The 14,732-nt window shown below is 35.0% G+C and overlaps 1 protein-coding gene and 1 long non-coding RNA gene across 5 annotated transcripts in view; one reads left to right on the forward strand and one right to left on the reverse strand.

The window, feature by feature from the left end:
- The window catches only part of LOC309660551, a 247,780-nt gene that overhangs the window by 224,972 nt on the left and 8,076 nt on the right, over positions 1-14,732 (forward strand). The gene's annotated exons all lie outside the window — the stretch shown is intronic.
- ATR (ATR checkpoint kinase) overlaps positions 1-14,732 on the reverse strand; it is a 105,214-nt gene that overhangs the window by 38,354 nt on the left and 52,128 nt on the right. For all 4 annotated transcript variants that reach the window (XR_014263431.1, XR_014263432.1, XM_082461157.1 and 1 more), the window contains exons 26-30: positions 7,202-7,339; positions 6,157-6,367; positions 3,922-4,100; positions 1,910-2,074; positions 755-846 (exon numbers count right to left, since the gene is read on the reverse strand). Coding sequence is in view for 2 of the 4 variants with exons in the window: in XM_082461157.1 (XP_082317283.1) it covers positions 755-846; positions 1,910-2,074; positions 3,922-4,100; positions 6,157-6,367; positions 7,202-7,339 (785 nt within the window). In the remaining 2 variants the exon portion in view is untranslated. The remainder of the gene's footprint in view (positions 1-754; positions 847-1,909; positions 2,075-3,921; positions 4,101-6,156; positions 6,368-7,201; positions 7,340-14,732) is intronic.

Consider the following 14,732-nt stretch of genomic DNA (forward strand, 5'->3'; position numbering starts at 1 on the left):
GAATTTATAGAAACTGTACTTAGAAGAGCTGTTTTCAGCGCGAACTAACTAAAAACAGTGGCCTGTGCTCTTTGGCAAACTAAGATCCCATCCCTTTTGACCAGATCTCTCTGTCCAGAAAAGTCAATTGGGGTCTGGTAAATACATTAAGGAGTAAGGCTTTTAGCTTGCAGAGCAAGGCAGCTTCAAGAGCACAACCAACCTCCCTAGTAATTCTCTAAACTAGAAGAACCATGCATGTCTTAATCTCTGCCACATGTAAGTACTTTTTTGGGGGGTACCATTTGGTTTGCTACAAGAAACCCATTTTCTTTAGGAAAGGAAGGCTGCTTTCATTTTTATTAGTCTTTTAGGAGAAAATCAACCCACACATTCTAGAGTGGTATTCCTTAGTTCAGTCACAAAGTTCCCCTCTCCCCAGCACAGAAAATAACTGGTGCCGATGATGTAGGCAGAGCTTAGATATCTTCTGGAAATACTAATATGAGCTTCACCAATAGTAGGTGAAGTCTTGCAGGTTCCTGTCATAAAGCAAATTTAATTCAAGGATGACTCTTTGCATAGAAGATAAGCTGTTAAGTGCTAGATTGACTTAAGAGACAGTAGGAAAAATTATTTTTTGGTGTTTATCTCCAACACCATGAAAACAAAAAAGATTTCATTACTTTAGTAAACATTACTTCAACCAAATTAATTAAAAATTTCCCATTCCAAACCAACAACAAAAGAAAATCATTCTTTTAAAAAACATTACCTGTTAGCATGCACTCCATTCACCTGAGTGATTACAGTAGACAGCTGACCAAGACCTAACATGGACTTCACTACGCCATGATAGTGAATGATCTGGAAATTTAAAAGTATTTAAAATAGCAACTGTTACTTCAAATACATCTTCGGAACCAAAAAGTGTTTAACTGATATTCATTAAAAAATGCTATTTACCTCACTGAGCCTACCTTTCTTAGTTTAACAACTGACTTGCTTGGCTATATGGCAGAGCCCTCTACCGATGTCCTAAACACATCTGAATTTTTTTTTTTTTAATGGAGGCAACCTACAAAAAACCTCAGATTGCATTTATTATCTTTTCCAGATATGGTCTGATTTTTGGTTCAGATCAAATATAAAAGTAACAAGTACTCCTTAATACTTTGTTTAAAGATAATTTGTCATATAATTTCTCAAGTAAAAATTAAAACTCAAACGTCACAATATTATTAATATCGATTTTGGGCTTTAGTAACTGAAAAGTTAGATAGGATTGTGAAATATTCTTTAAAATTGAAAACAAGCCTGTGAAAAATAAAGGCCCTATACACTGAACTTCTGAGAAAATGAACATGTCAATTATGACAAAAAGGAATACCCTGAGATGAGAGAGGATCTAAGCCAAGATTATAAATCAGTGATTCTAAACCCCTTTCCTGTTCCAACATACATGAGATATGCAACGTCCCCCCGTTAGCAACTGTAGCTCAGTGATTCTAAGGGACCATTTCAGACATTCCCAGATGGTGATAGGGGCATGTGTAATCTGAAAAAGTTTCTTAGGCTGTAAAGAATCACTATTATTATTAAAAATTGATGCAAGTCTTATACTTTTAATAGCAAACTAAAATTATATCAATTTTAGAGTAATGGAACATAGAGTTTAATGTAAGTATACTTCACAGTAAATCTCATTTATTTGGGAGATTAGTAAGGTCACAGAAATTTGGTATTGGAAGGGATCTCTGAGATCCTCTAGCATGTCTCTATTTTTATCAATCAGGAAACTCAAGTTCAGAGATGGTTAAATATTTTCCAGACACACTGTGACACTGGTAGAGACAGTATTGAAATTAAGGTTTCCAAAGTTCCTAGTTCAGAGTTCTTTTTGTTACATTGCCTTTCATTTATCTCTTACCTGGTCTGGTTCTAACTGAATAGCCCTGTCATAACAAGCAGTGGCATCCCTCAGTAAGCCGATGCTTTCATGTTCAAGGATCTGTTCTTTTAGAGATGGTTCTGCCTTTCGAATTGCGCTTACTCCAGCCACTCCATCTGGTTCATGCATAGCAGCATACAATTTCTTTGTTCAATCATTAAAAAACAATCAAGGGAGGAAAAAAACACAACTGGAAATAAAACTATAAAGCCACCAGTTTATGTAAAAAAATATATAAGAATTATTTTCTCAAAGCAACAATATGTATTTGTTTCAAGATAGATTCACAGTGAAACTGCAAACTTATTTCCAGGCATTCTGTTCCACTTAAATATGCTCATATTCCACTTAAATACAAATCTATACTAGTAACTGTTATTGATAATGAGAGCTGTAAAGAACCTCAAAGTCCTGAACTCTTTTAAAAATCCAATATATAATAAATTCTGTTGAGTATAGTTTATAAGTATTTTATTGCATTTTAAAACTTAAAAACATTTTAAACAAGCATTTTAATATATTCATATTGAGATGCTTTCAAGAAACACAAGACACTAAATCTGGGTTCAAAGGAAATATTCAGGCTGAAGATAAAAATTTGGGAGCAATTAGCACAAAGATGGCAGGGGAAAGGATGAAATGATTTAGGAAATGAATAGAGGGAGAGAAGAAAAGAAGACTGGGGAAGGACATCAGAGTACTTGTATATTTATAGACAAGGAAGAACTAACAAATGAAACTGAGAGGAGAAACCAGAGTAGTTTCAAGAAACCTGGAGAATGTGGTATCCCAGAAGTTGTGAGAGAAAAGAAAATACCTGAATAAAGAAGTGGTCAAATGATGCCATGAGGTTAAGAAAATGAGGACCGGGAAGCATTTATTGGATTTGGTAACATGGAGGCCACCAATTTTCTTAGCAAGAGTAGAGTCAGTGTAATGGAGAAAGAACTCTTGTTGGAATGGGCAAAGAGTAAATGGGAAGTAAAGAAGGAATACAGAGAAGATGGGCAATTCTTTTAAAAACCAACTGTGAAAGGAAACAGAAAGATGGGAAGTATCTGAAGAAGATACTGTAAGATCAAGGGAATTATAAAAACTTAAGATAGGCAACACCAGAGCATGTCTATATGCTCTATGTACTCTGGTTGAGAAAGAAAAATTAATGATATTGGAGAAAGCAGGAATATCTGAAGGATTGAAATCAAGAACAAAAGTAGAAGAACTGAATTTTGGCAGGAAGGGATCCTTCCTTAGGAACAAGAGAAGCTAAGAAAGAGAATATGGTACAGAAGCCAATGTATTTTCGGATTTGGTAGACATCTGGCTTCTACTTTCCTAATGAACAATGAAGCAAGATCATCCGTTGAGAGTAAGTAAGGTGGAAGCAGAGAAATGAAGAGAAGGTAAGAAATAGTCATCCTGAAGAGTGAGAAAGTAGTCTTTACTAGAGAAACAGAATGACTGAAGGCAGTGTTAAAGAGTCCCACTGATGTTTGAGATTATGAATTGAAAGGAAAACCAGTTAAAAATCCATTGTGTGATTTTTCTCCAGTGATGTTCAGCTGCTTACATGCAGACACTGGGAAAGCAGATAGGTGAGTTTATCCAGGACTGGAGTCTTACAAAGTGAATACAACACAGAGGGAGAAAGATGAGAGAGCTGAACATCCTTGTAAAGGAATGACTTTAACAATGAACAAGAGACTCAGAGCTAGACAAGGAAGAAAAAGACAGGAGAGGGCTAATCACCCAAAGACTACAAGCTACTCATTTTCCAGTTCTCTCACCACACTCTGCTTTTTGACCTGAAAAGAAGCCCAACAATCTTGACCTCTTATTTAATCCAGCGTATTAGGCCCACTGGCCCTTACTTTCTTTTCTTCCCTACACAGTCATAGGATTATCGTCTAAACCAATAAAATGAACAATCTAAACACAAAAGACTGGCAATATTAAATGTCATTATTAAGTTCACTATATGAATATCAAACCTGTAAAAATCCAAGATGCTCTTGAATATTTTGCTTCTTTTCTGTAATAAATGATTCAAAGTGCATTACAGCTCGTGTGTATGCTTTGGAGCGAAAGGACGCTACTGCCAGAGTATCCTGAGGTATGAGGTCTAGAAAACGAGTTACACTCTGATAGTCTTCATAATCCACAGTAGGTACTAGATTATAAAAAGATAATTGAGTAATTAAAGACTGAGAAGATGAAATTTTAAAAGTATCCATTTAAATTTCAATTTATATATTTTTAATTTATTTCATGAAATAAATTAATCTAAATGTATTAGGGTATCTTATTTAGAATGTAACTACCAACAAGAAGATTGCTCAGAAGACTCCTGCTCCAACAGCACCATTATGACTTATCTTACCTTGAACAGTCATTTAACTTATTTGAGCTTCTGTTTCCTCATCTATAAAAGGGAAATATTAGTATCTGTCTTGCCTTACTTACAATGTTGTTGTGACAATTAAATGTAAATTTATATTAAATGTTGAGGAGATATAAAGATGATACAAAAGATACAAAGATGAGTTATTTATTATTAATAACTATAAAAACACTGATAAAGTATAGCTATTAGTAGGGAAAAAGCAGAATTATAGAAATATCTTTCTTTTTAATTTTAAAGTTTAGAATTCTTTGATAACAATCTATTTTTTTCCTGTGTTGCTATATATACAATATTAACTAATACAATGGAAATAAAAAGTAAAAGTACCTTTCAAGTAAAATCACAAATACTTTAAAATAGTAATTTTTTTAAAGAGTCTAAGAAAAGACCTAACTGAGAAACTTCTGGACTATCCAGTTTAAGAATTCTTATTTAAAACTTATAAATTTTAATAATGACTCATAACAGCATGCAGAAAACAGGAAACAAATAAATTTCATAATCAAGATAGTAAATTTAAAAGAAATTATATTTAAAATAAATTTTTTACTTCCATCAAAATTTGTAAATCATTTCAAATTATGAGAAATGTTAAAGTATTGTACTTTTGAAACATTACAAATGTTACTCTTAAAAGCTAGAATTTTCATTACTATGTTAGTAAGAAACGGTAATAACGGAGTTCGCGTTTGGTTTTTTGGTTATCATTTTCACATGCAGAAACAGAAACAAACATTTAATTGTTGAAATAATGTAAAATATATCAATAATTAGTCTTATTGCAGAGAAAAACATTCCCCTAAACATAATTATTTGCAAGTCCAAAAAATCTTAGAAAAATAACAAACTGTTGTGCTTAACAACAGGAATGTATGTGCTTCCACAGATACAGGAACAACAAGAGGGAGATGCTCACAAACTGAGAACTTGGTGTAAGTGAAGGCCTCTTTAAGGGTCTTAGTCAGTTCTTCCAATTAGCCTCGAAGCTTTGGGGGAAAATCATGTGATCCCACTAAAATGGCTAAAGTATACAAGAAGCAGAAGTATCATATACTTTACCCACTTGCTGCAAGAATGAAAAACACAAAAGTTCAAAGACATTAAAAGTATCTATTAATGTCTGATGAATATAATTCTTCTCACCAAGTGCTTGTATCATAGGGGCAAGTGTCATTTTAAACTCTAATGAGATTCCTCTTTTAGTCACCTTTGTGGGAGTTGTAATATCACAGGGAAAAAAATAGCACAATAGTAGGTGTAGCAGGGTATAGTATAGTAACATATATTAAGCATATTTGAAGAGACTGCTGGATACCAAACACTACCAGAGAAAGGGAAAAGAAGAATAAGAGGAATAAGATGAATTAAAAAAAGAAAAAAAAATAGGCCATGAAATGAATGAAAGTAAACTCTTGGAAATTTAAAACTTAAGTGTGAAAAAGACTGCAAAGAGTATCTTATAAGTGAAAAAGTATAAAGAACACTTCACTATTCATATATATACACACTTAATGATTTATATCATCACCATCCCAATTAATCCTCAATCTTCTAAGGGAGATAAAATCAACCCTATTTTACGCAAAGAAAAATTAGGTATGTGTTTTGCTTAAGGAAGTGACAGTAAGAATTTAAAGAGAGGTTTTCTAACTATAAATTCACTGCTCTTTCTCAGTAAAAAGGCCATCTTAAGGGGGAAAAAAAAGGGATGCAAGAAAACATAGGTCTTTTAAAAGCTAATGCTTAAATTACAGAACTGATACAGAAAGGAGCTAAGTGGTTAATAATTAAGAGAAGGAAGTATACAGAAGTTATGACTTACTCATGGAGTCCACCTTATCTCTGTTTGATTTGCCTTGCGGAAATTTTTCAGCTTTCAGTGCCTGAAATTTGTGCCTTGCCCACTGTGTGAGATGGTCAAGCATGGAGAACACAGTCTGTGTACTGAGCTGACACAGATCAGATGCACTGTCTTGGGTACTTATGGTATGCTGATCGTCATGCTTTAGAACTGCCATAATTTCTGCATAAACCTAAGAAGGACCATTTTATGGTAAATAATATGTCTGCATAATACCATTTTACTATTACCTGACATATAAGACTAACCATTTTAAGGTAATAATTTTCAAAAGAAAAAAAATCCATCATAGATTAATAATAAATCATTTTTCTCATCTATAATTAAGCCAATAAAATGTTTCCCTGAAAAGAAAATATACTGTAAAAGAGTCACGAGAGTAAATATAAAAATATTTAAAAATTCTTCTAGATTATTCAATAAATGATCACGAAACTACTTGTTAACTAGTAGAAAATAAAACTTTAAACAATACCTCACAGTATCTGTAAAAATCAATTTCAGAGTAATTGAAGGGCATGTAAAAACAAAAGGATCAAAAAAATGTAGGAAAATATGTTCATGACATTGGCTAAGAGAAGGCATCACATAAAAGGTTTAAATTAAAAAGTTATAAAAGATTTATAAATTTGGCATTTATATTTAAAATTTCTGCATGGCAAAAGATATAAACAAAGTTTAAAAAGAAAACCACTAACTGGAAAAATTTCTGTGAGATATGACTGGCACAAACTGGTATCCAGAATACATATCAAACTCCCACCAATTATTTAAAAAGGACACACACATACACAACCACAAATAGGTAAAGGATATGAACTAAGCATTATACAACTCTCTGATAAATAAAAGTATAAAAAAAGGATTTTGTAAGCGTTTTCATATGTACTTACATATTATAGCATACCTTGATCTACATTTCCTACTAATATGTAGCCTTTTTAATACTAATTACATTGCATAAATGTTTGGACAAACAGAAACCAAATAAAATGATATTTCTTACCTCCTGCTGATCTTCTTGATTACAACCCAACAAAACATACACTAGAATATGTGGAAGAAGATAGATGGTCACCTTGAAATCATGCTTCATCATAATGCTACAGCAGGTGAAGATTTTACTGGCAAGATCATGCCGCACCTATAAACTCCAATGGTTTAGACAGAGTAAGTAGTTTTATTCATTTTATTCTTTTGATTAATGCCAAAAAACAACATGTGAGCTAATTTAACATTGCAGAGTGGGTATTCTATGGAGAAAGGCACTCAAAGCGGGGAGGATTTCAGATCACCATCCCCCTGGTCAAGTGCCTGAACTGCTGAGACCCCTACAGGCAATGTAGCTACCTGGGCTGCCAACTATCTCAGCAAAAATGGTCTTTTCCCCTTACAGTTCATTTTAAAATGAATCACGTTTCGTTACAGATTAACTTCCCTAAATACAGTATATTTTACTTAGCTAACATTAAACTTAGTATATTTATTCCTTGAGCATATAGATGAGGAAAGTAACCAGAAGGTATTCTCTGGGCCAGCACATTAAGTACAAGATCACATTTTTCTTAAGTAATAAACAGTGATTAACTATAGGAAAGAAAATGAAAGAAATAAAAAAATTAAATTACTTGGCGTTAGAGTCAAATTTTATTGGTATAATCTAACCTTCAATTTACCAACATTACTGTTCTCTTATAAAAGTTTAAAGGTTTTTTCTTCTTCAAATACAAATCCTTCACTTAAAAAAAAAAACAAACTAAACTACAACTAAATAAAATATTCCATAGCTGAAAGTAATTAGAGTATTAATTTAATATTTCACATACTATATTTTCAGTATGTTCATTACAAAATGAGAGACACTTTCTTGAAATTACCAGGTACAAATTATTATAATAATATTTTGAAACACTAATAGAAATATGAATTAAAAACAAAAGTTGTGAAATTTAAATATGCCTTAAACATTCTGGGTGAACACAGGGTATCTTTTTGTCTGTCAGGTATGTAAAAATTTCATATTAGGAAAACGTCAGAAATATACCTCCATTTTTCCATGAAATTTCATTTTTAAAAAACCTCTACTTTGGGAGATTAACCAAGATGGCGGAGTAGAAGGAGGTGCTCTCACTCCCTCTTGTGAAAGCACCAGAATCACAACTGGCTGCTGGACAATCATCGACAGGAAGACACTGGACTTCACCAAGGAGGATACCCCACATCCAAGGACAGAGGAGAAGCCACAGTGAGACGGTAGGAGGGGCGCAATCAGAGTAAAATCAAATCCCATAACTGCTGGGTGGGTAACTCACAGACTGGAGAACACTTATACCACAGAAGTCCACCCAATGGAGTGAAGGTTCTGAGCCCCACGTCAGGCTTCCCAACCTGGGGGTCCGGCAACGGGAGGAGGAATTCATAGAGAATCAGACTTTGAAGCCTAGTGGGAATTGATTGCAGGACTTTGACAGGAGTCGGGGAAACAGAGACCCCACTCTTGGAGGGCGCACAAGGAATAGTGTGCGCATCGGGACCCGGGAGAAGGAGCAGTGACCCTGGGGGAGACTGAACCAGACCGACCTGCTAGTGCTGGAGGGTCTACTGCAGAGGCTGGGGCTGGCTCTGTTTCACCGTGGGGACAAGGACACTGGCAGTGGAGGTTCTGGGAAGTACTCCTTGGCGTGAGCCCTCCCAGAGTCTGCCATTAGCCCCACCAAAGAGCCCAGGTAGGCTCCAGTGTTGGGTTGCCTCAGGCAAAACAACCAACAGGGAGGGAACCCAGCCCCACCCATCAACAGTTAAGTGGATTAAAGTTTTACGGAGCTCTGACCGCCACAGCAACAGTCAGCTCTACCCACCACCAGAGCCTCTTAGATAGCCTCAACCACCAGAGAGCAGACAGCAGAAGCAAGAAAAACTACAATCCTGCAGCCTGTGGCACAAAAACCACATTCACAGAAAGATGAAAAGGCAGAGGGCTATATACCAGATGAAGGAACAAGAAAAAACCCCAGAAAAACAACTAAATGAAGTGGAGATAGGCAACCTTCCAGAAAAAGAATTCAGAATAATGATAGTGAAGATGATCCAGGACCTCGGAATAAGAATGGAGGCAAAGATTGAGAAGATGCAAGAAATGATTAACAAAGACCTAGAAGAATTAAAGAACAAACAGAGATGACCAATACAATAACTGAAATGAAAACTACACTAGAAGGAATCAATAGCACAATAACTGAGGCAGAAGAACGGATAAGTGACTTGGAAGACAGAATGGTGGAATTCACTGCTGCGGAACAGACTAAAGAAAAAAGAATGAAAAGAAATGAAGACAGCCTAAGAGACCTCTGGGACAACATTAAACGCAACAACATTTGCATTATAGGGGTCCCAAAAGGAGAAGAGAGAGAGAAAGGACCAGAGAAAATATTTGAAGAGATTATAGTCGAAAACTTCCCTAACATGGGAAAGGAAATAGCCACCCAAGTCCAGGAAGCGCAGCGAGTCCCATACAGGATAAACCCAAGGAGAAACACGCCGAGACACATAGTAATCAAAGTGGCAAAAATTAAAGACAAAGAAAAATTATTGAAAGCAACAAGGGAAAAATGACAAATAACATACAAGGGAACTCCCATAAGGTTAACAGCTGATTTCTCAGCAGAAACTCTACAAGCCAGAAGGGAGTGGCATGATATACTTAAAGTGATGAAAGGGAAGAACCTACAACCAAGATTACTCTACCCAGCAAGGATCTCATTTAGATTTGATGGAGAAATCAAAAGCTTTACAGACAAGCAAAAGCTAAGAGAATTCAGCACCACCAAACCAGCTCTACAACAAATGCTAAAGGAACTTCTCTAAGTGGGAAACACAAGAGAAGAAAAGGACCTACAAAAACAAACCCAAAACAATTAAGAAAATGGTCATAGGAACATACATATCGATAATTACCTTAAACATGAATGGATTAAATGCTCCAACCAAAAGACACAGGCTTGCTGAATGGATACAAAAACAAGACCTATATATATGCTGTCTACAAGAGAACCACTTTAGACCTAGGGACACATACAGACTGAAAGTGAGGGGATGGAAAAAGATATTCCATGCAAATGGAAATCAAAAGAAAGCTGGAGTAGCTATACTCATATCAGATAAAATAGACTTTAAAATAAAGAATGTTACAAGAGACAAGGAAGGACACTACATAATGATAAAGGGATCAATCCAAGAAGAAGATATAACAATTATAAATATATATGCACCCAACATAGGAGCACCTCAATACATAAGGCAACTGCTAACAGCTATAAAAGAGGAAATCGACAGTGACACAATAATAGTGGGGAACTTTAACAGCTCACTTACACCAATGGACAGATCATCCAAACAGAAAATTAACATGGAAACACACGCTTTAAATGACACAACAGACCAGATAGATTTAATTGATATTTATAGGCCATTCCATCCAAAAACAGCAGATTACACTTTCTCCTCAAGTGCACACAGAACATTCTCCAGGATAGATCACATCTTGGGTCACAAATCAAGCCTCAGTAAATTTAAGAAAACTGAAATCATATCAAGCATCTTTTCTGACCACAATGCTATGAGATTAGAAATGAATTACAAGGAAAAAAATGTAAAAAACACAAACACATGGAGGCTAAACAATACGTTACTAAATAACCAAGAGATCACTGAAAAAATCAAAGAGGAAATCAAAAAATATCTAGGGACAAATGACAACGAAAACACAATCCAAAACCTATGGTATGCAGCAAAAGCAGTTCTAAGAGGGAAGTTTATAACAATACAAGCCTACCTCAAGAAATAAGAAAAATCTCAAATAAACAATCTAACCTTACACCTAAAGGAACTAGAGAAAGAAGAACAAACAAAACCCAAAGTTAGCAGAAGGAAAGAAATCATAAAGATCAGAGCAGAAATAAATGAAATAGAAACAAAGAAAACAATAGCAAAGATCAATAAAACTAAAAGCTGGTTCTTGGAGAAGATAAACAAAATTGATAAACATTTAGCCAGACTCATCAAGAAAAAGAGGGAGAGGACTTAAATCAATAAAATGAGACATGAAAAAGGAGAAATTACAACAGACACTGCAGACATATAAAGCATCCTAAAAGACTACTATAAGCAACTCCATACCAATCAAATGGACAATCTGGAAGAAATGGACAAATTCTTACAAAGGTATAACCTTCCAAGACTGAACCAGGAAGAAATAGAAAATATGAACAGACCAATCACAAGTAATGAAATTGAAACTGTGATTAAAAATCTTCCAACAAACAGAAGTCCAGGACCAGATGGCTTCACAGGTGAATTCTATCAAACATTTAGAGAAGAGCTAACACCTATCCTTCTCAAACTCTTCCAAAAAATTGCAGAGGAAGGAACACTCCCAAACTCATTCTATGAGGTCACCATCACCCTGATACCAAAACCAGACAAAGACACTATAAAAAAAGAAAATTACAGACCAATATCACTCATGAATATACATGCAAAAATCCTCAACAAAATACTGGCAAACAGAATCCAACAACACATTAAAAGGATCATACACCATGATCAAGTGGGATTTATCCCAGGGATGCAAGGATTCTTCAATATACGCAAATCAATCAATGTGATACACCATATTAACAAATTGAAGAATAAAAACCATATGATCATCTCAATAGATGCAGAGAAAGCTTTTGACAAAATTCAACACCCATTTATGGTAAAAACTCTCCAGAAAGTGGGCATAGAGGGAACCTACCTCAACATAATAAAGGCCATATATGACAAAGCCACAGCAAACATCATTCTCAATGGTGAAAAACTGAAAGCATTTCCTCTAAGATCAGGAACGAGACAAGGATGTCCACTCTCACCACTATTATTCAACATAGTTCTGGAAGTCCTAGCCACAGCAATCAGAGAAGAAAAAGAAATAAAAGGAATACAAATTGGAAAAGAAGAGGTAAAACTGTCACTGTTTGCAGATGACATGATACTATACATAGAGAATCCTAAAACTGCCACCAGAAAACTGCTAGAGCTAATTAATGAATATGGTAAAGGTCCAGGATACAAAATTAATGCACAGAAATCTCTTGCGTTCCTATACACTAATGATGAAAAATCTGAAAGAGAAATTATGGAAACACTTCCATTTACCATTGCAACAAAAAGAATAAAATACCTAGGAATAAACCTACCTAGGGAGACAAAAGACCTGTATGCAGAAAACTATAAGACACTGATGAAAGAAATTAAAGATGATACCAACAACTGGAGAGATATATCATGTTCTTGGATTGGAAGAATCAACATTGTGAAAATGACTATACTACCCAAAGCAATCTACAGATTCAATGCAATCCCTATCAAATTACCAATGGCATTTTTTACGGAGCTAGAACAAATCATCTTAAAATTTGTATGGAGACACAAAAGACCCTGAATAGCCAAAGCAGTCTTGAGGGAAAAAAACGGAGCTGGAGGAATCAGACTCCCTGACTTCAGACTATACTACAAAGCTACAGTAATCAAGACAATATGGTACTGGCACAAAAACAGAAACATAGATCAATGGAACAAGATAGAAATCCCAGAGATAAACCCATGCACCTATGGTCAACTAATCTATGACAAAGGAGGCAAAGATATACAATGGAGAAAAGACAGTCTCTTCAATAAGTGGTGCTGGGAAAACTGGACAGCTTCATGTAAAAGAATGAAATTAGAATATGCCCTAACACCATATACAAAAATAAACTCAAAATGGATTAGAGAACTAAATGTAATACCAGACACTATAAAACTCTTAGAGGAAAACATAGGAAGAACACTCTTTGACATAAATCACAGCAAGAGCTTTTTTGATCCACCTCCTAGAGTAATGGAAATAAAAACAAAAATAAACAAATGGGACCTAATGAAACTTCAAAGCTTTTGCACAGCAAAGGAAACCATAAACAAGACGAAAAGACAACCCTCAGAATGGGAGAAAATATTTGCAAATGAATCAACGGACAAAGGATTAATCTCCAAAATATATAAACAGCTCATTCAGCTCAATATTAAAGAAACAAACACCCCAATCCAAAAATGGGCAGAAGACCTAAATAGACATTTCTCCAAAGAAGACATACAGACGGCCACGAAGCACATGAAAAGATGCTCAACATCACTAATTATTAGAGAAATGCAAATCAAAACTACAATGAGGTATCACCTCACACCAGTTAGAATGGGCATCATCAGAAAATCTACAAACAACAAATGCTGGAGAGGGTGTGGAGAAAAGGGAAACCTCTTGCACTGTTGGTGGGAATGTAAATTGATACAGCCACTATGGAGAACAGTGTGGAGGTTCCTTAAAAAACTAAAAATAGAATTACCATATGACCCAGCAATCCCACTACTGGGCATATACCCAGAGAAAACCGTAATTCAAAAAGACACATGCACCCGAATGTTCATTGCAGCACTATTTACAATAGCCAGGTCATGGAAGCAACCTAAATGCCCATCAACAGACGAATGGATAAAGAAGTTGTGGTACATATATACAATGGAATATTACTCAGCCATAAAAAGGAACGAAAGTGAGTCATTTGTTGAGATGTGGATGGATCTAGAGACGGTCATACAGAGTGAAGTAAGTCAGAAAGAGAAAAACAAATATCGTATAGTAATGCATGTATGTGGAACCTAGAAAAAGGGTACAGATGAGCCGGTTTGCAGGGCAGAAGTTGAGACACAGATGTAGAGAACAGACATATGGACACCAAGGGGGGAAAACTGCGGTGGGGTGGGGATGGTGGTGTGCTGAATTGGGCGATTGGGATTGACATGTATACACTGATGTGTATAAAATTGATGACTAATAAGAACCTGCAGTATAAACAAACAAACAAACAAAACAACTAATACTAAACTTTCATTGGGTTATTTGTATGGAAATATGTTAATATAAATGTTTCAGACATTACATGAAATTTCTAAAAATCTTATATGTTCTGGTATAATGTTATAAGTCATAATCCTAGTTATTACTTTAAAATGTATATCTCAGAAATAACTAATTTTCTTGTCAACTGCATTATTATGAACTTTCATCAAATCTTTAACCGTGGTCATTTTAAAGTCTTTTGTCATTTACAGACAGTTCTGGGTGTACTCTGATGCTTTTGCAAGTATGTTCCTATAAAAGGGTTTCATCTTCAAGAAACTCATGGAAAAGACTCTGTCTGGTAACTGACTGTACTGCTGAACTGAATGAATAAGCATTTTCAGAACTCTAATGAAAAACTGATGAACTCATAAAAGTGCTAACAAAAGATCAAGATGAAAAAAAAAATTAATTACATGGGACTGAGTGAACTGATGAGGATGAGTATAATTTTTGTGACTTTCTGTTTGAATTAAAAAAAAAAAATCCCACAAGGACTCAGAGGCAAAGAATATACAAATCAATTTTCACTGCAAAGTAAAGGAGCTGCTACAGTGTTGGA

The sequence above is a fragment of the Balaenoptera physalus genome (assembly GCF_965194825.1).
Source record: "Balaenoptera physalus genome assembly, chromosome: 4".
Classification (NCBI taxonomy): domain Eukaryota; kingdom Metazoa; phylum Chordata; class Mammalia; order Artiodactyla; family Balaenopteridae; genus Balaenoptera; species Balaenoptera physalus.